We start from the raw sequence: 23708 nt of genomic DNA on the forward strand, positions 1-23708 counted from the left end.
AACCATTATGGCTGGTCCACCGTGAGTGAACCATTATGGCTGGTCCACCGTGAGTGAACCATTATGGCTGGTCCACCATGAGTGAACCATTATGGCTGGTCCACCGTGAGTGAACCATTATGGCTGGTCCACCGTGAGTGAACCATTATGGCTGGTCCACCGTGAGTGAACCATTATGGCTGGTCCACCGTGAGTGAACCATTATGGCTGGTCCACCATGAGTGAACCATTATGGCTGGTCCACCGTGAGTGAACCATTATGGCTGGTCCACCGTGAGTGAACCATTATGGCTGGTCCACCATGAGTGAACCATTATGGCTGGTCCACCGTGAGTGAACCATTATGGCTGGTCCACCGTGAGTGAACCATTATGGCTGGTCCACCGTGAGTGAACCATTATGGCTGGTCCACCATGAGTGAACCATTATGGCTGGTCCACCATGAGTGAACCATTATGGCTGGTCCACCGTGAGTGAACCATTATGGCTGGTCCACCGTGAGTGAACCATTATGGCTGGTCCACCGTGAGTGAGCCATTATGGCTGGTCCACCGTGAGTGAGCCATTATGGCTGGTCCACCGTGAGTGAACCATTATGGCAGGTCCACCGTGAGTGAACCATTATGGCTGGTCCACCGTGAGTGAACCATTATGGCTGGTCCACCGTGAGTGAACCATTATGGCTGGTCCACCGTGAGTGAACCATTATGGCTGGTCCACCGTGAGTGAGCCATTATGGCTGGTCCACCGTGAGTGAGCCATTATGGCTGGTCCACCGTGAGTGAACCATTATGGCTGGTCCACCGTGAGTGAACCATTATGGCTGGTCCACCGTGAGTGAACCATTATGGCTGGTCCACCGTGAGTGAACCATTATGGCTGGTCCACCGTGAGTGAACCATTATGGCTGGTCCACCATGAGTGAACCATTATGGCTGGTCCACCGTGAGTGAACCATTATGGCTGATCCACCGTGAGTGAACCATTATGGCTGGTCCACCGTGAGTGAACCATTATGGCTGGTCCACCGTGAGTGAACCATTATGGCTGGTCCACCGTGAGTGAACCATTATGGCTGGTCCACCGTGAGTGAACCATTATGGCTGGTCCACCGTGAGTGAACCATTATGGCTGGTCCACCGTGAGTGAACCATTATGGCTGGTCCACCGTGAGTGAACCATTATGGCTGGTCCACCGTGAGTGAACCATTATGGCTGATCCACCGTGAGTGAACCATTATGGCTGATCCACCGTGAGTGAACCATTATGGCTGGTCCACCGTGAGTGAACCATTATGGCTGATCCACCGTGAGTGAACCATTATGGCTGATCCACCGTGAGTGAACCATTATGGCTGGTCCACCGTGAGTGAACCATTATGGCTGATCCACCGTGAGTGAACCATTATGGCTGATCCACCGTGAGTGAACCATTATGGCTGATCCACCGTGAGTGAACCATTATGGCTGATCCACCGTGAGTGAACCATTATGGCTGGTCCACCGTGAGTGAACCATTATGGCTGATCCACCGTGAGTGAACCATTATGGCTGATCCACCGTGAGTGAACCATTATGGCTGGTCCACCGTGAGTGAACCATTATGACTGGTCCACCGTGAGTGAACCATTATGGCTGGTCCACCGTGAGTGAACCATTATGGCTGGTCCACCGTGAGTGAACCATAATGGCTGGTCCACCGTGAGTGAACCATTATGGCTGGTCCACCGTGAGTGAACCATTATGGCTGGTCCACCGTGAGTGAACCATTATGGCTGATCCACCGTGAGTGAACCATTATGGCTGGTCCACCGTGAGTGAACCATTATGGCTGGTCCACCATGAGTGAACCATTATGGCTGATCCACCATGAGTGAACCATTATGGCTGGTCCACCATGAGTGAACCATTATGGCTGATCCACCGTGAGTGAACCATTATGGCTGGTCCACCGTGAGTGAACCATTATGGCTGATCCACCGTGAGTGAACCATTATGGCTGATCCACCGTGAGTGAACCATTATGGCTGATCCACCGTGAGTGAACCATTATGGCTGGTCCACCGTGAGTGAACCATTATGACTGGTCCACCGTGAGTGAACCATTATGGCTGGTCCACCGTGAGCGAACCATTATGGCTGGTCCACCGTGAGTGAACCATTATGGCTGATCCACCGTGAGTGAACCATTATGGCTGGTCCACCGTGAGTGAACCATTATGGCTGATCCACCGTGAGTGAACCATTATGGCTGATCCACCGTGAGTGAACCATTATGGCTGATCCACCGTGAGTGAACCATTATGGCTGGTCCACCGTGAGTGAACCATTATGACTGGTCCACCGTGAGTGAACCATTATGGCTGGTCCACCGTGAGCGAACCATTATGGCTGGTCCACCGTGAGTGAACCATTATGGCTGATCCACCGTGAGTGAACCATTATGGCTGATCCACCGTGAGTGAACCATTATGGCTGATCCACCGTGAGTGAACCATTATGGCTGGTCCACCGTGAGTGAACCATTATGACTGGTCCACCGTGAGTGAACCATTATGGCTGGTCCACCGTGAGCGAACCATTATGGCTGGTCCACCGTGAGCGAACCATTATGGCTGATCCACCGTGAGTGAGCCATTATGGCTGGTCCACCGTGAGTGAACCATTATGGCTGATCCACCGTGAGTGAACCATAATGGCTGATCCACCGTGAGTGAACCATAATGGCTGGTCCACCGTGAGTGAACCATTATGGCTGGTCCACCGTGAGTGAACCATAATGGCTGATCCACCGTGAGTGAACCATTATGGCTGATCCACCGTGAGTGAACCATTATGGCTGGTCCACCGTGAGTGAACCATTATGACTGGTCCACCGTGAGTGAACCATTATGGCTGATCCACCGTGAGTGAGCCATTATGGCTGGTCCACCGTGAGTGAACCATTATGGCTGATCCACCGTGAGTGAACCATAATGGCTGATCCACCGTGAGTGAACCATAATGGCTGGTCCACCGTGAGTGAACCATTATGGCTGGTCCACCGTGAGTGAACCATTATGACTGGTCCACCGTGAGTGAACCATTATGACTGGTCCACCGTGAGTGAACCATTATGGCTGGTCCACCGTGAGTGAACCATTATGGCTGGTTCACCGTGAGTGAACCATTATGGCTGATCCACCGTGAGTGAACCATAATGGCTGATCCACCGTGAGTGAACCATAATGGCTGGTCTACCGTGAGTGAACCATAATGGCTGGTCCACCGTGAGTGAACCATTATGGCTGGTCCACCGTGAGTGAACCATAATGGCTGATCCACCGTGAGTGAACCATTATGGCTGGTCCACCGTGAGTGAACCATAATGGCTGATCCACCGTGAGTGAACCATAATGCCTGGTCCACCGTGAGTGAACCATTATGGCTGGTCCACCGTAAGTGAACCATTATGGCTGGTCCACCGTGAGTGAACCATTATGGCTGGTCCACCGTGAGTGAACCATTATGGCTGGTCCACCGTGAGTGAACCATTATGGCTGGTCCACCGTGAGTGAACCATTATGGCTGGTCCACCGTGAGTGAACCATAATGGCTGATCCACCGTGAGTGAACCATAATGGCTGGTCCACCGTGAGTGAACCATTATGGCTGGTCCACCGTGAGTGAACCATAATGGCTGGTCCACCGTGAGTGAACCATTATGGCTGGTCCACCGTGAGTGAACCATTATGGCTGGTCCACCGTGAGTGAACCATTATGGCTGGTCCACCGTGAGTGAATCATTATGGCTGGTCCACCATGAGTGAACCATTATGGCTGGTCCACCGTGAGTGAACCATTATAACTGCATCACGGAGCGTGAGGTGTTACGTCAGGGTTCAACATGCCTCAGACATCATGTCAAGGGACGTGAGGCATTACACTATGGTATAGATTTGGTTGGAATGTCTTCCACAACACGGCCTTGAGCACTCCCCATCCTTCTACCTCCCCCATACTGTCCAAACCCTTTGGACATCAGAGCTAAAGGCCTCGAGCACCACTGTCACCCACCTCCACCTCCTGGAGCGCCACTGTCACCCACCTCCACCTCCTGGAGCGCCACTGTCACCCACCTCCACCTCCTGGAGCGCCACTGTCACCCACCTCCACCTCCTGGAGCGCCACTGTCACCCACCTCCACCTCCTGGAGCGCCACTGTCACCCACCTCCACCTCCTGGAGCGCCACTGTCACCCACCTCCACCTCCTGGAGCGCCACTGTCACCCACCTCCACCTCCTGGAGCGCCACTGTCACCCACCTCCACCTCCTGGAGCACCACTGTCACCCACCTCCACCTCCTGGAGCACCACTGTCACCCACCTCCACCTCCTGGAGCGCCACTGTCACCCGCCTCCACCTCCTGGAGCACCACTACGGTTCATATAGATGAGCCGGCGCGAGACTCACCTTTCTTGGTCTCTGGGGACTTCTTCACGCCGCCTTTGGGAACCGTCAGTCTGGCGAACTCGGCCTCGTCTGTAAATTCCAGGCCTCCGCTGAACACTTTCTTCCGGTCCTCCTCTGAGATCACTCGGTTAGGCGGCCTGGAAATGTGGCGATGTTATGTGAGGTATACAACATAGGTGTTATGTGGGGTGTTAACGAGGGGGGAGGGTGTTAATGAGGGGAAGGTGTTAACGATATTATGGACAAACTTGTATGTGGTGCAGAATGTGTTAAATATTTCACACATGGCGGGGACTGCCAGCGATACATATCTTTGTACATATTATACAAATATAGTAATTAATTCGTATTGAACTTTAGCAGCTGAGAAACATGACAAAGTTAAGAAAGCTTTCTATAACGACAGTGAAGCCATTCCTGCATGTAGGGAAGATATATGTATGTATATATATATATATATATATATATATATATATATATATATATATATATATATATATATATATATATATATATATATATATATATATATATATATATATATATATATATATTTTAGACTGTTCACTTACTTTGTGGTGGTAGTTTCTATTTCTCGTAGAAGTAAATTGGCTATATGCTCGTCTATTGGATACGGGAAGCTCGCAGACGTCTCAGGAATGACAAAATTAGGGCTTGGCGGAAACTGCACTGACGTTTCTTCTCCTGGCTGTGGGAAGATGCTGCTTGCTGGGCCTGGGAATTGGCCTCTTGAAGAGGGAAACTGAATTGGTGATGAAGCGAACGGATTAGTGCCAGAGCCTTGGAATGATGACATGAAGTTTGTGAAGGTGTTTGCGGTACTTCCAGTACCAGGCCTGACCTGTGGAGGGACTTCGGCACCAGAAAAGAAGGCATTATTAGCGCCAAAATTGAAATCAGGAACGGCGGACCCACCGAACGTCGGAGCTCCTGGGGCACTTAACCCTAGGCCTTGTGGTGATCTCCCGAAAATCAAATCTCCTGCGGCATTAAACTCTTGACCTGTTAGTCCAGGGAAATCTAGACCGGCTGATCCACTGAATGTTGGAAATGGAGGAGAATCTCGACCTCCTAAACCGGGTGAGGCTTCCGGGAACCCGAATGATGAGGACCCTGAGGGAGATTTGGCGCCTCCCACTTTAGTGGCGCCCCTGCCGGCTCCACCCTTACGGCTTCCTGGGGACCCTGGCCTTGTGCTCTCGAAGCCCGCACTCCCGCTGAACTGAAAGGCCTGAATCTCCTCGTCAGTCTCGCTCCTCTCCGTGGTAGCCGCTTCCAAGAAAGAATCAGGGCCTCCTCCAAAACCTGGAAAACCTCTTGGGCCACCGAAGGTCCTGGAGCCTCCTTTTCTTGATTTTAACGATTGTGGAGACCTGAACGATCCCGTGGAAGACGCTGCCGGGAATCCTCCGAAGTTTGGGAATTGTGATGGCCTATGGGAGAGAAATAAATATATCAATAATAAAAATAATTTACTCTTTTTATATGACCTACAAGTAGAGTATTGTTAAATGGGAAAATTCAGAGATTATACAGTGACATCTAGTATTAATACTAGATGTCCAGTCCTTAATACTAGACTGGACATCTAGTATTAAGGGGCGGAAGTGAAAGGACGTCCTCAGTAACTAGACCACAAAATGGTGGAGGGAGAGGTTGTGTTGGACAGTAGCCCATCCTCTTGTTTAGAAAGTACTTATAGTAACTGAGCACTATCGTAGAAATATTGAAGTAAATCTCAGTTAGAAAGTAGAAATTGGTACCATTGAATTTGTACAAACGGAAAACATTTGCGTACTGATGTTGCAAACCAAACCTAACCTAACCTTCCTAGGCATCATACATGCTATCTGAGGACTCATAGCTCAACCTTGACGACGAGCGGACGTCTAGACATCCCCCCCCCCCCGCCTGGGAACCGCCGGATCTCGTTCTGTTTCGCGATTTTAGATTATGATACTGTCGTTTGGCATCAATATTCAACTGTCCGGGATGTTATGACTCCTGGCACACGTATCGCCTTGGGTTACAGGATAGTTGATGGATAGTTGACCACACTAACATGTGGTCACTCCACACTAACATGTGGTCACTACACACTAACATGTGGTCACTACACACTAACATGTGGTCACTACACACTAACATGTGGTCACTACACACTAACATGTGGTCACTACACACTAACATGTGGTCACACTACACTAACATGTGGTCACTCCACACTAACATGTGGTCACTCCACACTAACATGTGGTCACTCCACACTAACATGTGGTCACTCTACACTAACATGTGGTCACTACACACTAACATGTGGTCACACTACACTAACATGTGGTCACTCCACACTAACATGTGGTCACACTACACTAACATGTGGTCACTCCACACTAACATGTGGTCACACTACACTAACATGTGGTCACTCCACACTAACATGTGGTCACTACACACTAACATGTGGTCACTACACACTAACATGTGGTCACACTACACTAACATGTGGTCACTCCACACTAACATGTGGTCACTACACTAACATGTGGTCACTACACACTAACATGTGGTCACACTACACTAACATGTGGTCACTCCACACTAACATGTGGTCACTCTACACTAACATGTGGTCACTACACTAACATGTGGTCACTACACTAACATGTGGTCACTCTACACTAACATGTGGTCACTACACTAACATGTGGTCACTACACTAACATGTGGTCACTACACTAACATGTGGTCACTCTACACTAACATGTGGTCACACTACACTATCATGTGGTCACACTACACTAACATGTGGTCACTCTACACTAACATGTGGTCACTCTACACTAACATGTGGTCACTACACTAACATGTGGTCACACTACACTAACATGTGGTCACTACACACTAACATGTGGTCACTACACACTAACATGTGGTCACTACACACTAACATGTGGTCACTCCACACTAACATGTGGTCACTACACACTAACATGTGGTCACTACACACTAACATGTGGTCACACTACACTAACATGTGGTCACTCCACACTAACATGTGGTCACTACACTAACATGTGGTCACACTACACTAACATGTGGTCACTACACACTAACATGTGGTCACTACACACTAACATGTGGTCACTACACACTAACATGTGGTCACTCCACACTAACATGTGGTCACTACACACTAACATGTGGTCACTACACACTAACATGTGGTCACTCCACACTAACATGTGGTCACTCCACACTAACATGTGGTCACTCCACACTAACATGTGGTCTGTTACGAACCCGGATCCAGCGTCCGTGCCTGGAGCAGTGACAAACACGCCATCTGTGGGTCAGCTCCCGAAACCCCCGCCAAACGAACGACGACACCTAGTGAGGACAGCGTGTACTGGCCTCGAGGACCAGTTTCCAGTCTGGTTCAGCGCTCAACACCGCCGCTCCTGACCTCTGGTGAGGTGGTGCTCCGACGACAGCGCCATCTAGGGAGTGGATATGTCGGGCGTTTGTATCTGAGCCTGTGAGTGTGGTGTATTAGTGTCCCAGTTATTGATGACGTGTCTGCTTACAGAGCCGACCTGGGACCACTGTGTTGAAGGTGAAGTCAGTCTACCCGAGGCAGCCAGTCTCCATACAGTGAAGTTTGCTGCAGCTGTCGTGACGTCGTCCCCCCGGAAGAACACTGTGGTGTGTTAGCCTGCCATTGGAGTGGCAGTTAAAGGATTTACCCGGGGCCGACGGTTGGAGACGATAATCCACTGGGGTATTGAGGACAGGAGGGTGATTGGTGATATCACACGAGACTCCTGTCTAGGGCGTACCCCTTTTATCGTTCGTGGAGTGGCCGTACCAGCCTTGGTGGCTCAGTACCTGCCAGCAGACCTGCTGGACGTGTGGTTGACGGCCTCCACGACGGTGCCCCCAGTGGACCTGTGTTGTGGCTGACCTGTGGCCAGGGTAGACTCGGCGTTGCCAGAGGACACGTCTTGAGGCCACGAAGAAAGCACCGCGGACTCAGCACCTAGCTTCAAGGATCCATAGTCTCCAGCTGAAGACTACAGTGTTGATCCCCTTTGTAAAGTGTTAATACCCCTCCCCCTTGTGTACGTTTTACTTTTATATATTTAAATGGTGATGGTGGACATTATATTATATTAAGTTCTTACCTTTCTTTCCCTACTCCCTTTAAGTTACTTGCGTCACGGATCGCATCCCTTGATAGCCTCTACTGGCTTGGGGCCGGATATATATCTTCCTCTAACTACATCAGAGTAAGAACCCCGTTGCGTCCCGAGAGGGCCGTAACATGGTCACACTACACTAACATGTGGTCACTCTACACTAACATGTGGTCACTACACACTAACATGTGGTCACTACACACTAACATGTGGTCACTCTACACTAACATGTGGTCACTCCACACTAACATGTGGTCACTACACACTAACATGTGGTCACACTACACTAACATGTGGTCACTCTACACTAACATGTGGTCACTACACACTAACATGTGGTCACTACACACTAACATGTGGTCACTACACACTAACATGTGGTCACTCCACACTAACATGTGGTCACTACACACTAACATGTGGTCACTACACACTAACATGTGGTCACTCCACACTAACATGTGGTCACTCCACACTAACATGTGGTCACTCCACACTAACATGTGGTCACACTACACTAACATGTGGTCACTCTACACTAACATGTGGTCACTACACACTAACATGTGGTCACTACACACTAACATGTGGTCACTCTACACTAACATGTGGTCACTCCACACTAACATGTGGTCACTACACACTAACATGTGGTCACACTACACTAACATGTGGTCACTCTACACTAACATGTGGTCACTCCACACTAACATGTGGTCACTACACACTAACATGTGGTCACTCTACACTAACATGTGGTCACTCTACACTAACATGTGGTCACTCCACACTAACATGTGGTCACTACACTAACATGTGGTCACTCCACACTAACATGTGGTCACTCCACACTAACATGTGGTCACTCCACACTAACATGTGGTCACTACACTAACATGTGGTCACTCTACACTAACATGTGGTCACTACACTAACATGTGGTCACTCCACACTAACATGTGGTCACTACACTAACATGTGGTCACTACACACTAACATGTGGTCACTACACTAACATGTGGTCACTACACTAACATGTGGTCACTCCACACTAACATGTGGTCACTACACTAACATGTGGTCACTCCACACTATCATGTGGTCACTACACTAACATGTGGTCACTACACTAACATGTGGTCACTCCACACTAACATGTGGTCACTACACTAACATGTGGTCACTCCACACTAACATGTGGTCACTCCACACTAACATGTGGTCACTACACACTAACATGTGGTCACTACACACTAACATGTGGTCACTACACACTATCATGTGGTCACTACACACTATCATGTGGTCACTACACACTAACATGTGGTCACTACACTAACATGTGGTCACTCCACACTAACATGTGGTCACTACACACTAACATGTGGTCACTACACACTAACATGTGGTCACTACACTAACATGTGGTCACTACACTAACATGTGGTCACTACACACCAACATGTGGTCACTACACTAACATGTGGTCACTACACACTAACATGTGGTCACTACACACTAACATGTGGTCACTACACACTAACATGAGGTCACTACACACCAACATGTGGTCACTACGCACTAACATGTGGTCACTACACACCAACATGTGGTCACTACACTAACATGTGGTCACTACACACCAACATGTGGTCACTACACTAACATGTGGTCACTACACACTAACATGTGGTCACTACACACTATCATGTGGTCACTACACACTATCATGTGGTCACTACACACTAACATGTGGTCACTACACTAACATGTGGTCACTCCACACTAACATGTGGTCACTCTACACTAACATGTGGTCACTACACACTAACATGTGGTCACTACACACTAACATGAGGTCACTACACACCAACATGTGGTCACTACACTAACATGTGGTCACTACATACTAACATGTGGTCACTACACACTAACATGTGGTCACTACACACTAACATGAGGTCACTACACACCAACATGTGGTCACTACACTAACATGTGGTCACTACACACCAACATGTGGTCACTACACTAACATGTGGTCACTACACACTAACATGTGGTCACTACACTAACATGTGGTCACTACACACTAACATGTGGTCACTACACTAACATGTGGTCACTACACACTAACATGTGGTCACTACACTAACATGTGGTCACTCCACACCAACATGTGGTCACTACACTAACATGTGGTCACTCCACACTAACATGTGGTCACTACACACTAACATGTGGTCACTACACACCAACATGTGGTCACTACACTAACATGTGGTCACTACACACCAACATGTGGTCACTCCACACTAACATGTGGTCACTACACTAACATGTGGTCACTACACACCAACATGTGGTCACTACACACCAACATGTGGTCACTACACTAACATGTGGTCACTCCACATGCTGGATTACGGATCTACTAAACAACTGAGCTGTTAAGTCTATTGAATAACAAGTGGGATAGAGCAGGAAATTAATTAATTAAATTAAAGTAATAAATTAACAAGAATAAGTAATTAATACGTAATACATATATAAGCCTGCTGTATCCTAATTAATACTTACAATATAAACCCTTCACTGTGGAATTGTGTGAAGCTTTGCACACCTTCACAATACACTTCACTACCTAATATTCTATATACAGTCCATTCACGAAGGTAATTAAATAAATCACTTAGCCACATAATCCCACACTCCTTTGGAGGATATCCTCTGGATTTATCAGCTGGCTAATAGTGATTATAAATCCCTAGGAGGACAGCCAAGTGAGACCAGCCACAGGGTATAGGTCTTAGCTTAGGTAGAAGTGGTGATCACAACAGAAACCAGCCCATGATAGCCTCCATAACACACCACACATATTGTAGTGCATCATTGATCAGGTCATCAAAGACCTGCACTTCTGCAATGGTGTCCTCGTAGCGAGTCACTACAGCTGACCATTGCCAGTATGTCCCACTATTCCGTGGCCGTCTCTGCAGCTATGGCCTTCAAATTAACCCAGGGGAAATGCATTTTCGGGGTGCTTGAACTCGACATCTTGGGGCGGACCGACCCGTCCTCTTACAAATTATGTTGCTTTTAGCTCATATGCGAACTAAGTCTAAAAATCGCCGTACTAGAAAATGGAAGTGGCTCGCGAAAGTAAGGTACTGTCCCGTTTTCTGTTTTGGGTCCTTTTGCTTAGTCTGCTTAAAAGGACACTTTAAATTTATGGTTTTAGTGACGTTTTGAAACCTGAGGAAAACTTGCTGCCCTCCTAACCTTCCAGATGTCCCAAAACTTGCTGCCCTCCTAACCTTCCAGATGTCCCAAAACTTGCTGCCCTCCTAACCTTCCAGATGTCCCAAAACTTGCTGCCCTCCTAACCTTCCAGATGTCCCAAAACTTGCTGCCCTCCTAACCTTCCAGATGTCCCAAAACTTGCTGCCCTCCTAACCTTCCAGATGTCCCAAAACTTGCTGCCCTCCTAACCTTCCAGATGTCCCAAAACTTGCTGCCCTCCTAACCTTCCAGATGTCCCAAAACTTGCTGCCCTCCTAACCTTCCAGATGTCCCAAAACTTGCTGCCCTCCTAACCTTCCAGATGTCCCAAAACTTGCTGGCCTCCTAACCTTCCAGATGTCCCAAAACTTGCTGCCCTCCTAACCTTCCAGATGTCCCAAAACTTGCTGCCCTCCTAACCTTCCAGATGTCCCAAAACTTGCTGCCCTCCTAACCTTCCAGATGTCCCAAAACTTGCTGCCCTCCTAACCTTCCAGATGTCCCAAAACTTGCTGCCCTCCTAACCTTCCAGATGTCCCAAAACTAGCTGCCCTCCTAACCTTCCAGATGTCCCAAAACTTGCTGCCCTCCTAACCTTCCAGATGTCCCAAAACTTGCTGCCCTCCTAACCTTCCAGATGTCCCAAAACTTGCTGCCCTCCTAACCTTCCAGATGTCCCAAAACTTGCTGCCCTCCTAACCTTCCAGATGTCCCAAAACTTGCTGCCCTCCTAACCTTCCAGATGTCCCAAAACTTGCTGCCCTCCTAACCTTCCAGATGTCCCAAAACTTGCTGCCCTCCTAACCTTCCAGATGTCCCAAAACTTGCTGCCCTCCTAACCTTCCAGATGTCCCAAAACTTGCTGCCCTCCTAACTTTCCAGATGTCCCAAAACTTGCTGCCCTCCTAACCTTCCAGATGTCCCAAAACTTGCTGCCCTCCTAACCTTCCAGATGTCCCAAAACTTGCTGCCCTCCTAACCTTCCAGATGTCCCAAAACTTGCTGCCCTCCTAACCTTCCAGATGTCCCAAAACTTGCTGCTTTGGGTCCATTTCAGTTGGAAAATAAATTAGGAAAATTCGGATTTGGAGGTTACGCTGCGCCTCCTAATCAAAGGGATGGTATAACCAGAAATCGACACTGACATTCGATAAGGAGCTAAACAACATTTATATAACCAGATAAAAATCTCCAAGGATGGTTATACACCTGCAACAGACCTTGAAACAGCGACTGAATTTAATAGCTTCTTTTCATCGATTGGTGGTAACCTTGCCCGGAAAATCCCACAGACCCAGACACATGTTACCACATATCTCAGGCAGCTATCCAAACTCTCTTCTCTCACCGGTCAGCCCTACAGATGTTGTGTCCATCATTCACTCGCGAGAAACCAAAGCTGGTAATATTAGTGAAATACCCTCCATTCGAACAAATCCACAAGGGCCGTGACGAGGATTCGAACCTGCGTCCAGGAGCATCCCAGACACTGCATTAATCGACTGAGCTACAAAAGGGTAAAAGAGTTGAAACTGAAGTTCTACTGAACTTACTGGATCCCGTAGCCTCTCAGAGGCACAAACCAGGGTTTTACACTAACATGTGGTCACTCCACATGCTGGATTACGGATCTACTAATATTACGATTACGGATCCCCCCCCCCCCCCTGCACCCGAGCTATGTCAATAGGCCGTTCTCCCTCTTCACCCTTACATCATTACACACGCATCACGTTAGTGTGATCTCTATGTGTGTAATGATGTAAGGACGAAGAGGGAGAACGGCCTATTGACATAGCTCGGATGCAGGGGGGAGTTGTGTAAAAGCCTGGTTTGTGCCTCGGAGAGGCTACGGGATCCAGTAAGTTCAGTAGAACTTCGGTTTCAACTCTTTTACCCTGTCGTAGCTCAGTCGATTAAGGCAGTATCTGGGATGTTCCTGGACGCAGATTCGAATCCTCGTCACGGCCCTTGTGGATTTGTTCATTTGATGCATCACGTTAGTGTGATCTCTGTGTGTTACCATCCATTCTATACAAGAGTGCTTCCCATGGCCTTGTACTTCCCATAGCCTTGCTGTTCAATAAATCTCTAGAATGTCATACCTTCTCTGACATCCTTAAAAAAGCAAGAGTAACGCCAGTTCATAAAGGAGGTAACACGGCAGACATAAATAATTACAGACCCATATCAAATCTACCTTTATTGTCAAAAATAATTTACAAACAGCTTTACTCCTATCTCGTAAAATTCAATATACTAAGTCCCTGTCAGTTTGGCTTCCGCTCCCAAAAGGGTACGAATGATGCAATTGTTAGTCTGCTTCACTTAATCTACTCAGCCCTTGACAACAGTGAGTTTCCGATTATACTCTTCATTGGCCTGAGAAAGGCTTTTGATACTGTTAACCATAATTACCTCTTACTTAAACTCCACCATTATGGAATTCACGGCCTTGCCCTGGACTATATCCGATCCTATCTTAGTGACAGACACCAATGTGTGGCCATTAATGAGGTAACCTCTCCCACTCTACCACTAACCGTAGGGGTGCCACAGGGCAGCATCCTAGGACCTCTCCTATTTCTTATATACATCAATGATCTGCCTAATGTCTCTAACGTGCTTAAACCAATTTTGTTTGCTGATGATACTACCCTCATCTACTCTGACCCCAACCCATTCATATTAAATAATGTTGTAAACAATGTACTAAAAAAAGTCCACTTATGGATGTCAACCAACAAACTAACACTAAACATAGAAAAGACCTATTACATCTTATTTGGAAGCAAATCAAATAATGTAAACATTAGCAATAATAATGATGGAAAGTTCCTTGGCCTATACTTAGACAACAGACTCAACTTCAGCACCCACATTGAACACATAACTAAAAAGGTTTCTAAAACAGTTGGCATACTCTCTAAGATCAGATATTATGTACCCTACTTTGCTCTCCTTTCACTCTATTATGCACTTATCTATCCCTATCTTACTTATGGTATCTGTGCATGGAGTTCAACCTCTGCAAACTACCTCTAAGCCCATCATCATCCAGCAGAAATCTGCTATCAGGATAATAACAAACTCTGCTTTCAGACAACACACAGCTTCCCTGTTTAAATCCCTAATCATGTTAAACATAAATTCACTCAATACATTCTCTTGTGCTAATTACATTTATAAAACCCTTTTTTTAAGTGCAAACCCTGTTCTGAAACTCTTCCTGGACAGATGTAATAGAACACATAATCACACCAGACAAATTTTCTGCGATTGGAAACGCGCACAGAGTGGGGGACTTGTTTAATTTTAATAATATTAATAATGAATAATTAATAATAATATTAATAATTAATTAATAATTATAAATGATTAATTATAATGATCATTAAATGTTGAAGCATAATAGCTAATTATAACGAATAAAACAGATAATTAAAGTGGATAATTAATTATGGTGACTAATAATGATTAGTGAATAACAATAAATTATTATACTGAAATAATATTAACGGATAACTGTAATAATGATAATGTATTAAATCAATTACAATTAATAATTACATCTATAATTAGTAATTGAAAGCTGCATTATTTGAATTTACAGTAATTACAATTCTTGGTATTCTTGGTTTATCACTTTGCGGGTTCCGGCGGAGCACCCCAATGATAAAACGAATGCGTAGCAAGATAGAACAAGTGTCCCCAGAAACCTGCTTGAGTGTCATCCCTTGAAAAAAGAAAACAGGGGATGCAGAGGATCCCGGGAGGAGGGGGGGCGTATGTGTAGCGGCTGCGGAGGGCGGCGAAGAGGGGTCGCCGAGTTGTTGTTCCCTCCAGAGGTTGCTTACACATACTCCCACGTGTTGAGCGCTTCATAAGATGGCCTGAGGCATTTCCTATGGTGGAAATGAAAACTGATTCGGTAGGACTCATGACCACCTCTACCGAATCAGTTTTATGTGGGACCTGTAGCAAGTGGTAGAGGTCTCGTCCTCTAGCACTCCCACCTTGGCTGTACAGATATAGACTGTATGTTATAGCCAGTGACTTGAATGTGATTAACTCTTTTCTGGTGGATATTATGTTGACACTAAAAGATATAAGATGCAGAGGACTAAAACATATTTACCTGAAGGTCACTATCACTCTAACTCTAACTCTATCACTCTATCACACTATCATTCTAGGAAGTGATGTGGTGGAGGCTGACTCCATACACAGTTTCAAATGTAGATATGATAGAGCCCAGTAGGCTCAGGAATCTACACCAGTTGATTGACAGTTGAGAGGCGGGACCAAAGAGCCAAAGCTCAACCCCCGCAAGCACAATTAGGTGAGTACTCTAGTGGCCTTGATGGGGACAAGATGCCACCAGCTTGTCAAAGGTCCACTCATATTTTTAGACTATAGCAATTAATATTAATCCATATTCGAATCTTAAAAAAGTAAATATGTAACGTTTGTAGTTTGATTAAAATATAGAAGTAGGCATTATTGCTAAGTTAATAACTTACTCATCGTCCACTCTGAAGTTGCGCCCGAACCTGGCGAAAGATGGTTGCTGGAGGTTGGTCCTGGTCTGCGGCCTGCGGGAGAAGGGACATGTTAACACCTCGCATATTGTAACTTGACTGACCTATTACCCGCTCTATTGTTCTAACTTTAATGAGCTTAACTGTACTGACGCTAGACCAGGTGCTTCTTAACCAAATACCATTTCAGACCTCAATAGATTACCTAATCTTGAGATGATTTGATTTCAGGGTTTTAGCGTCCCAGCGGCAGGGTCCTCGACCAGGCCTTTTTGTTACACACACCGGGAAGCAGCCCGTAGCAGCTGTCTAACTCCCAGGTAGTTATTTACTGCTAGGTAACAGGGGCATCAGGATGAAAGAAGCATTTTGCCCATTTGCCTCCACCGGGAATCGAACCCGGAACCTGACGACTACGAATCCGAAGCACTGTCCACCCAGCTGTTAGGCGCCCTGACCTAATATGAATCATTTGATACCAAATGGAAACCTTGTAACCCTACTTCATAAGGTTCGAAACTAGATGTTTTATGGTAGTTTGAAAGACCATTTGACCCTAAAGTGTGTCCCTAGTACAGAAGGCCAATATGACCTGGTAAGTGTGCCCCTAGTACAGAAGGTAAGGTCTATGACCTGGTAAGTGTGCCCCTAGTACAGAAGGTAAGGTCTATGACCTGGTAAGTGTGCCCCTAGTACAGAAGGTAAGGTCTATAACCTGGTAAGTGTGCCCCTAGTACAGAAGGTAAGGTCTATGACCTGGTAAGTGTGCCCCTAGTACAGAAGGTAAGGTCTATGACCTGGTAAGTGTGCCCCTAGTACAGAAGGTAAGGTCTATGACCTGGTAAGTGTGCCCCTAGTACAGAAGGTAAGGTCTATGACCTGGTAAGTGTGCCCCTAGTACAGAAGGTAAGGTCTATGACCTGGTAAGTGTGCCCCTAGTACAGAAGGTAAGGTCTATGACCTGGTAAGCGTGCCCCTAGTACAGAAGGTAAGGTCTATGACCTGGTAAGTGTGCCCCTAGTACAGAAGGTAAGGTCTATGACCTGGTAAGCGTGCCCCTAGTACAGAAGGTAAGGTCTATGACCTGGTAAGTGTGCCCCTAGTACAGAAGGTAAGGTCTATGACCTGGTAAGTGTGCCCCTAGTACAGAAGGTAAGGTCTATGACCTGGTAAGCGTGCCCCTAGTACAGAAGGTAAGGTCTATGACCTGGTAAGCGTGCCCCTAGTACAGAAGGTAAGGTCTATGACCTGGTAAGCGTGCCCCTAGTACAGAAGGTAAGGTCTATGACCTGGTAAGCGTGCCCCTAGTACAGAAGGTAAGGTCTATGACCTGGTAAGCGTGCCCCTAGTACAGAAGGTAAGGTCTATGACCTGGTAAGCGTGCCCCTAGTACAGAAGGTAAGGTCTATGACCTGGTAAGCGTGCCCCTAGTACAGAAGGTAAGGTCTATGACCTGGTAAGCGTGCCCCTAGTACAGAAGGTAAGGTCTATGACCTGGTAAGCGTGCCCCTAGTACAGAAGGTAAGGTCTATGACCTGGTAAGCGTGCCCCTAGTACAGAAGGTAAGGTCTATGACCTGGTAAGCGTGCCCCTAGTACAGAAGGTAAGGTCTATGACCTGGTAAGCGTGCCCCTAGTACAGAAGGTAAGGTCTATGACCTGGTAAGCGTGCCCCTAGTACAGAAGGTAAGGTCTATGACCTGGTAAGCGTGCCCCTAGTACAGAAGGTAAGGTCTATGACCTGGTAAGCGTGCCCCTAGTACAGAAGGTAAGGTCTATGACCTGGTAAGCGTGCCCCTAGTACAGAAGGTAAGGTCTATGACCTGGTAAGCGTGCCCCTAGTACAGAAGGTAAGGTCTATGACCTGGTAAGCGTGCCCCTAGTACAGAAGGTAAGGTCTATGACCTGGTAAGCGTGCCCCTAGTACAGAAGGTAAGGTCTATGACCTGGTAAGCGTGCCCCTAGTACAGAAGGTAAGGTCTATGACCTGGTAAGCGTGCCCCTAGTACAGAAGGTAAGGTCTATGACCTGGTAAGCGTGCCCCTAGTACAGAAGGTAAGGTCTATGACCTGGTAAGCGTGCCCCTAGTACAGAAGGTAAGGTCTATGACCTGGTAAGCGTGCCCCTAGTACAGAAGGTAAGGTCTATGACCTGGTAAGCGTGCCCCTAGTACAGAAGGTAAGGTCTATGACCTGGTAAGCGTGCCCCTAGTACAGAAGGTAAGGTCTATGACCTGGTAAGCGTGCCCCTAGTACAGAAGGTAAGGTCTATGACCTGGTAAGCGTGCCCCTAGTACAGAAGGTAAGGTCTATGACCTGGTAAGCGTGCCCCTAGTACAGAAGGTAAGGTCTATGACCTGGTAAGCGTGCCCCTAGTACAGAAGGTAAGGTCTATGACCTGGTAAGCGTGCCCCTAGTACAGAAGGTAAGGTCTATGACCTGGTAAGCGTGCCCCTAGTACAGAAGGTAAGGTCTATGACCTGGTAAGCGTGCCCCTAGTACAGAAGGTAAGGTCTATGACCTGGTAAGCGTGCCCCTAGTACAGAAGGTAAGGTCTATGACCTGGTAAGCGTGCCCCTAGTACAGAAGGTAAGGTCTATGACCTGGTAAGCGTGCCCCTAGTACAGAAGGTAAGGTCTATGACCTGGTAAGCGTGCCCCTAGTACAGAAGGTAAGGTCTATGACCTGGTAAGCGTGCCCCTAGTACAGAAGGTAAGGTCTATGACCTGGTAAGCGTGCCCCTAGTACAGAAGGTAAGGTCTATGACCTGGTAAGCGTGCCCCTAGTACAGAAGGTAAGGTCTATGACCTGGTAAGCGTGCCCCTAGTACAGAAGGTAAGGTCTATGACCTGGTAAGCGTGCCCCTAGTACAGAAGGTAAGGTCTATGACCTGGTAAGCGTGCCCCTAGTACAGAAGGTAAGGTCTATGACCTGGTAAGCGTGCCCCTAGTACAGAAGGTAAGGTCTATGACCTGGTAAGCGTGCCCCTAGTACAGAAGGTAAGGTCTATGACCTGGTAAGCGTGCCCCTAGTACAGAAGGTAAGGTCTATGACCTGGTAAGCGTGCCCCTAGTACAGAAGGTAAGGTCTATGACCTGGTAAGCGTGCCCCTAGTACAGAAGGTAAGGTCTATGACCTGGTAAGCGTGCCCCTAGTACAGAAGGTAAGGTCTATGACCTGGTAAGCGTGCCCCTAGTACAGAAGGTAAGGTCTATGACCTGGTAAGCGTGCCCCTAGTACAGAAGGTAAGGTCTATGACCTGGTAAGCGTGCCCCTAGTACAGAAGGTAAGGTCTATGACCTGGTAAGCGTGCCCCTAGTACAGAAGGTAAGGTCTATGACCTGGTAAGCGTGCCCCTAGTACAGAAGGTAAGGTCTATGACCTGGTAAGCGTGCCCCTAGTACAGAAGGTAAGGTCTATGACCTGGTAAGCGTGCCCCTAGTACAGAAGGTAAGGTCTATGACCTGGTAAGCGTGCCCCTAGTACAGAAGGTAAGGTCTATGACCTGGTAAGCGTGCCCCTAGTACAGAAGGTAAGGTCTATGACCTGGTAAGCGTGCCCCTAGTACAGAAGGTAAGGTCTATGACCTGGTAAGCGTGCCCCTAGTACAGAAGGTAAGGTCTATGACCTGGTAAGCGTGCCCCTAGTACAGAAGGTAAGGTCTATGACCTGGTAAGCGTGCCCCTAGTACAGAAGGTAAGGTCTATGACCTGGTAAGCGTGCCCCTAGTACAGAAGGTAAGGTCTATGACCTGGTAAGCGTGCCCCTAGTACAGAAGGTAAGGTCTATGACCTGGTAAGTGTGCCCCTAGTACAGAAGGTAAGGTCTATGACCTGGTAAGCGTGCCCCTAGTACAGAAGGTAAGGTCTATGACCTGGTAAGTGTGCCCCTAGTACAGAAGGTAAGGTCTATGACCTGGTAAGCGTGCCCCTAGTACAGAAGGTAAGGTCTATGACCTGGTAAGTGTGCCCCTAGTACAGAAGGTAAGGTCTATGACCTGGTAAGTGTGCCCCTAGTACAGAAGGTAAGGTCTATGACCTGGTAAGTGTGCCCCTAGTACAGAAGGTAAGGTCTATGACCTGGTAAGTGTGCCCCTAGTACAGAAGGTAAGGTCTATGACCTGGTAAGTGTGCCCCTAGTACAGAAGGGTAAGGTCTATGACCTGGTAAGTGTGCCCCTAGTACAGAAGGTAAGGTCTATGACCTGGTAAGTGTGCCCCTAGTACAGAAGGTAAGGTCTATGACCTGGTAAGTGTGCCCCTAGTACAGAAGGTAAGGTCTATGACCTGGTAAGTGTGCCCCTAGTACAGAAGGTAAGGTCTATGACCTGGTAAGTGTGCCCCTAGTACAGAAGGTAAGGTCTATGACCTGGTAAGTGTGCCCCTAGTACAGAAGGTAAGGTCTATGACCTGGTAAGTGTGCCCCTAGTACAGAAGGTAAGGTCTATGACCTGGTAAGTGTGCCCCTAGTACAGAAGGTAAGGTCTATGACCTGGTAAGTGTGCCCCTAGTACAGAAGGTAAGGTCTATGACCTGGTAAGTGTGCCCCTAGTACAGAAGGTAAGGTCTATGACCTGGTAAGTACAGAAGGTAAGGAGGGATTAAGTTAACCCCCCGCCATAGTCTGGACTTTAATAGACTATGTACACACATGTACACTCATGTACACACATGTACACTGGTGGGTGCTTGTCAATAGGTTCTTAAAGTAACTACAACCAATTAGTGCTAAGCGCCGAGGACATCACGTATGAAACTTAATATAAAGTACATTAACTCAAAATTATTGCACAAAAAAGTCTATATTATATTGCCAATAAACTCCAGGATATTACTGTGCTAATAAATCCTTGTAATATCCCGGAGCCTAATTCATCAAGCAGTTATGCCTCGACTTACGAAACCTGTACATCTTATTCTTATTCATGGCGGCTGTATTTACATTTATTAAACAGTTTATGTACTCCGAAGCACTGCAAGATTGTTTATAACAATAATATCCTGAGGTTGTGAAGTTCCCAAGCTCGTAAACTCTTCAATAAATTAAAACAAAGCCACCATCATTCAGGAAAGATATACAGGTTTCGTAAGTAGTTGCGTAAGTAAATGTACAAACCAGCACGCACGTCAGCTTGCATGCACACGCTTGGGAAATACCGAAAACCCCGCACACCTTCTCCTTACATGGTGCTTTCCACAGGTGCTCTATCTCCTGGCGTAGATTTGGGCAGGATGCATGAGGGAGGTGAACACGTGCCCCGGCCAGGCTGCACGAGGGAGGTGAACACGTGCCCCGGCCAGGCTGCACGAGGGAGGTGAACACGTGCCCCGGCCAGGCTGCACGAGGGAGGTGAACACTTGCCCCGGCCAGGCTGCACGAGGGAGGGGAACACGTGCCCCGGCCAGGCTGCACGAGGGAGGTGAACACGTGCCCCGGCCAGGCTGCACGAGGGAGGTGAACACGTGCCCCGGCCAGGCTGCACGAGGGAGGGGAACACGTGTCCCAGCCAGGCTGCATGAGGGACGTGAACACGTGTCCCAGCCAGGCTGCATGAGGGACGTGAACACGTGTCCCAGCCAGGCTGCATGAGGGACGTGAACACGTGTCCCAGCCAGGCTGCATGAGGGACGTGAACACGTGTCCCAGCCAGGCTGCACGAGGGAGGGGAACACGTGTCCCAGCCAGGCTGAACGAGGGACGTGAACACGTGTCCCGGCCAGGCTGCACGAGGGAGGGGAACACGTGTCCCAGCCAGGCTGCACGAGGGACGTGAACACGTGTCCCAGCCAGGCTGCACGAGGGACGTGAACACGTGTCCCAGCCAGGCTGCACGAGGGACGTGAACACGTGTCCCAGCCAGGCTGCATGAGGGAGGTGAACACGTGTCCCGGCCAGGCTGCATGAAGCACGCCCACACCCTCATACATAATGCTAGTTGATGGAAATGTTAGGCCGGGCGCCAGAACTACCTTACTTAGGGAACAAATGCTTCTGTTGCTGGTAACGTTGTTATGTTAAGGGTTACCTGGTTGATACCTGGTTGATGGGGTTCTGGGAGTTCGTCTACTGCCCAAGCCCGGCCCGAGGCCAGGCTTGACTTGTGAGAGTTTGGTCCACCAGGCTGTTGCTTGGAGCGGCCCGCAGGCCCACATATACCTGGTTGATGGGGTTCTGGGAGTTCTTCTACTCCCCAAGCCCGGCCCGAGGCCAGGCTTGACTTGTGAGAGTTTGGTAAACCAGGCTGTTGCTTGGAGCGGCCCGCAGGCCCACATATACCTGGTTGATGGGGTTCTGGGAGTTGTTCTACTCCCCAAGCCCGGCCCGAGGCCAGACTTGACTTGTGAGAGTTTGGTCCACCAGGCTGTTGCTTAGAGCGGCCCGCAGGCCCACATATACCCGGTTGATGGGGTTCTGGGAGTTGTTCTACTCCCCAAGCCCGGCCCGAGGCCAGACTTGACTTGTGAGAGTTTGGTCCACCAGGCTGTTGCTTAGAGCGGCCCGCAGGCCCACATATACCCGGTTGATGGGGTTCTGGGAGTTGTTCTACTCCCCAAGCCCGGCCCGAGGCCAGACTTGACTTGTGAGAGTTTGGTAAACCAGGCTGTTGCTTGGAGCGGCCCGCAGGCCTACATACCCACCACGGCCCGGTTGGTCCGGCACTCCTTGGAGGAAACAATCTAGTTTCCTCTTGAAGATGTCCACGGTTGTTCTTGCAATATTTCTTATGCTCGCTGGGAGGACGTTGAACAACTGCGGACCTCTGATGTTCATACAGTGTTCTCTGATTGTGCCTATGGCACCTCTGCTCTTCACTGGTTCTATTCTGCATTTTCTTCCATGTCGTTCACTCCAGTATGTTGTTATTTTACTGTGTAGACTTGGGACCTGGCGCCAGTATTTTCCATGTGTATATTATTTGGTATCTCTCTCTCGTCTCCTTTCTAGTGAGTACATTTGGAGAGCTTTGAGACGATCCCAATAATTTAGGTGCTTTATCTCGTCTATGCGTGCCGTATATGTTCTCTGTATTCCCTCTATTTCAGCAATCTCTCCTGCTCTGAAGGGGGAAGGGAGTACTGAGCAGTACTCAAGACGGGACAACACAAGTGCCTTGAAGAGTACAACCATTGTGATGGGATCCCTGGACTTGAAGGTTCTCGTAATCCATCCGATCATTTTTCTGGCTGACGCAATACTTGCTTGGTTATGCTCCCT

At 48.1% G+C, this 23708-nt stretch overlaps 1 protein-coding gene across 1 annotated transcript in view; it reads right to left on the reverse strand.

The window, feature by feature from the left end:
• Positions 1 to 23708, reverse strand: part of LOC123745535 (hemocytin) — a 316051-nt gene that overhangs the window by 285311 nt on the left and 7032 nt on the right. The window contains exons 2-4 of the mRNA XM_045726144.2: positions 16479 to 16550; positions 5026 to 5907; positions 4454 to 4590 (exon numbers count right to left, since the gene is read on the reverse strand). Coding sequence (XP_045582100.2) covers positions 4454 to 4590; positions 5026 to 5907; positions 16479 to 16550 — 1091 coding nt within the window. The remainder of the gene's footprint in view (positions 1 to 4453; positions 4591 to 5025; positions 5908 to 16478; positions 16551 to 23708) is intronic.

The sequence above is a fragment of the Procambarus clarkii genome, chromosome 71, assembly GCF_040958095.1.
Source record: "Procambarus clarkii isolate CNS0578487 chromosome 71, FALCON_Pclarkii_2.0, whole genome shotgun sequence".
NCBI classification, from domain to species: Eukaryota; Metazoa; Arthropoda; class Malacostraca; order Decapoda; family Cambaridae; genus Procambarus; species Procambarus clarkii.